General features: G+C 47.4%; 1 protein-coding gene across 1 annotated transcript; it reads right to left on the reverse strand.

The window, feature by feature from the left end:
* Nucleotides 1-1,107: 1,107 nt before the first annotated feature.
* On the reverse strand, nucleotides 1,108-1,531 carry T265_05464 (hypothetical protein; the record flags this gene model as incomplete). The annotated part of the gene is made up of 2 exons (XM_009170475.1): nucleotides 1,108-1,336; nucleotides 1,374-1,531. 2 exons carry the CDS (start codon nucleotides 1,529-1,531, stop codon nucleotides 1,108-1,110), a joined length of 387 nt encoding a protein of 128 aa, XP_009168739.1.
* Nucleotides 1,532-2,569: the final 1,038 nt, after the last annotated feature.

The raw sequence follows: 2,569 nt of genomic DNA on the forward strand, positions 1-2,569 counted from the left end.
ACAGGTAGACATCGAGTGTCCCAGCTGACCCGCGACCGGGTGAGAGGAGCTACACAGGTCATTTGTTTTCTGCCAAGAAGCTTGTGACAATCGGCGTGAAGCACAATACCAATGGTGCTTCTGGTCAATTGCAGAGAAGTCGCTAAGCCCTCCCAAGATCAGAGCTTACTATAAACCCGGTAGCGCGCGCCTTTTCACATACCGTCATTAAGCATTCACCAACTTTTTACAGGAATCCGGCTTGCCAAACTAGGGTACACCGAGCCTAGATGGTACCGCTGCCGCGTATTTACGACTTCTTTACGATGAGCAGCTCATTGAGAGCCAATCGCAAGAGCACGGCCAGTACTTACGAGCTGGGGACGCATTCCGAGGTTGCACTACTTAGTAGCGTCGACTCGGGTCCAGGAACATTTTTGAACCCTACCCAACTTAGCTTCAGAGACGAAAAAACCTAACAAATCGAAGGTTTAACTGTAGCCGTAAGTAACGTAACCTTTCGGTACCTAGCTGCCATGCCACACGAAGGAAGCAAGAGGGCTGGGATACTGCCAAATTGCCCAAGCATAGACAGGGGAATTCAAGAAGCAGAGGTCGGGTTCGAACCACGGACCTTCCGGAACTGTGGCCGTACACCACATACAAGAGAAACCAGCGTTCACGGATATGCTAAACCTCACAACCGAAAAGCTAATTGGAAGACGGAACATGTTTCTCTTAGATAAAGATAGTAGACCGACTCACGTCATCGTGTCTATTGATTTATCACGTACTTGGACCGTAATCATTTCGTACCAATTCCAAGAAACAGAATGACATGGAAATAACAGAATCCAGAATCTGGATAAACGGTTCACCGACTAGAAACCCAGCCTTCCATTATGTACGACGAGAAATGATGAACATCTGTGAGAATTTTAACGCTGGAAATATCATGAACACAGACAAAAAGGGAGGAAGATGTACAAGGGTGGAGAAACAATAATCGAGGGAATGTTCGATTTCATCATATCGATGGAACGAATAGTTCTGTGTGGGACAGATAATAACACACGTCATCTTAATTAGCCTGGCATTACAGCCAGACAAGAGAATTTGGCCAATTTATTAAGCTTTCATTGGGGCCGCACCGGCTTCTTGATTCGTCGCGGTTCCCGACGGTGCCGGGATATCCGTTCGGGGCCGGCGGAACAGGATTATATGCGGCTCGGGCTCGTGGATCATATAGTGGACCCAGCCAGCTGACTGTTGTATTCCCAGTTCCCGCCACTCGTATTCCGACATCAAACGATTCTTCGGGACCTTCTTGGCAAGCTCTTTCGGAAGGTGCACGTGCCTAATTGCGAAATGAAGTGACATAAAAGGTTGGCTACCTGTACTCGTGCAGATCATCGTAATACTTTTCCGAATAGTAAATATTCTTGCTCGACATGAGGAACAACCGAAAATCCGCGAAAACGGCCAGGTCAATTTTCGCACCGTTCGAACATTCAAAAGCGCAGTTGAACGCTAGAGCGCCACACCAAGTCATCCAGTAAAATTCATAGTGAAGCTCACAGGATCTTCGCAAACTGCGACAGTTGCTGCACGAACACATACTTTGAAGGCGGTAAGTTCGAAAGTTGCATTCACTTTTGGCTGGTGAAAACTCGTTAGCGTGTACACTGAGTTCATTGAGTTAACTTGCGTCAGTTGTTGTCAGATTTTTACACTCGAGCATAAACTGTCTATAACTTACACGTTCTGTTCCTTGTGCACCCACTTATTCACAAACTTGGGCAAAAGCCGTTCGGAGCGCTTGTCTGTTGGATGCAAACCATGGAATACTACGTCAAACTTGCCTGACCTGGCTACTCTTTAAAGAAACCGATCTCAAAAATGACCACGTAGATCGGCCGCTCAACCCTTCTGACCCGTTTATCTACCCCATTTGCCTCTACTTCAGGATGCTATGCGCTCCGCATTCAAGCCTGTCAAGAACAAAACAAACTCACTCGACCCTGCGCTGACCATGTCACCTCGGTTGGTGATGAAACGTTTGCAATCCAACTGCTAAGCTCGGCGAACAGACCATAAACCAAGCGGCGCACCTGAGCTGCCTACATTTCACAGCATTGCTGAGAAAAAACCCTTCACATAGTTGAGTGCTGCTTGCTGGTCTCGAGGTCCAGTCGTCTGCAGAAACGAGCTTCTTGAAGTCGCCTCTAAGTGTGATAACCCCTTTTTATTTGCCGCCACCACCAAGCGGGCTTTGCTAGGTTTACAGAGGTCCCCGATGGTTGAACTGCAACAGATGCCCATGGAAGCATGACAAAGAATATTTACTGAGAATCTTGGAACACTGAGTAGAACTAATAACCAGTGTTAGGATATTCCAAGTGCCCCAACCCGCTGTCAAAATTTCCATCCTCAGACATGTGGACTATCTCCCTCATTATCAAAATACCGATGAGGTGGAGCATCGAGGTGCTGAAGTAAACCCCAAGGAAGGACTAGTTGAGTTGAAAATACCGAAGCGCGGGGCTGAACTACGCTGCAGAATCCCTTTTAAACAGTGGAATCAAAGGCG

The sequence above is a fragment of the Opisthorchis viverrini genome, assembly GCF_000715545.1.
Source record: "Opisthorchis viverrini unplaced genomic scaffold opera_v5_105, whole genome shotgun sequence".
Classification (NCBI taxonomy): Eukaryota; Metazoa; Platyhelminthes; class Trematoda; order Opisthorchiida; family Opisthorchiidae; genus Opisthorchis; species Opisthorchis viverrini.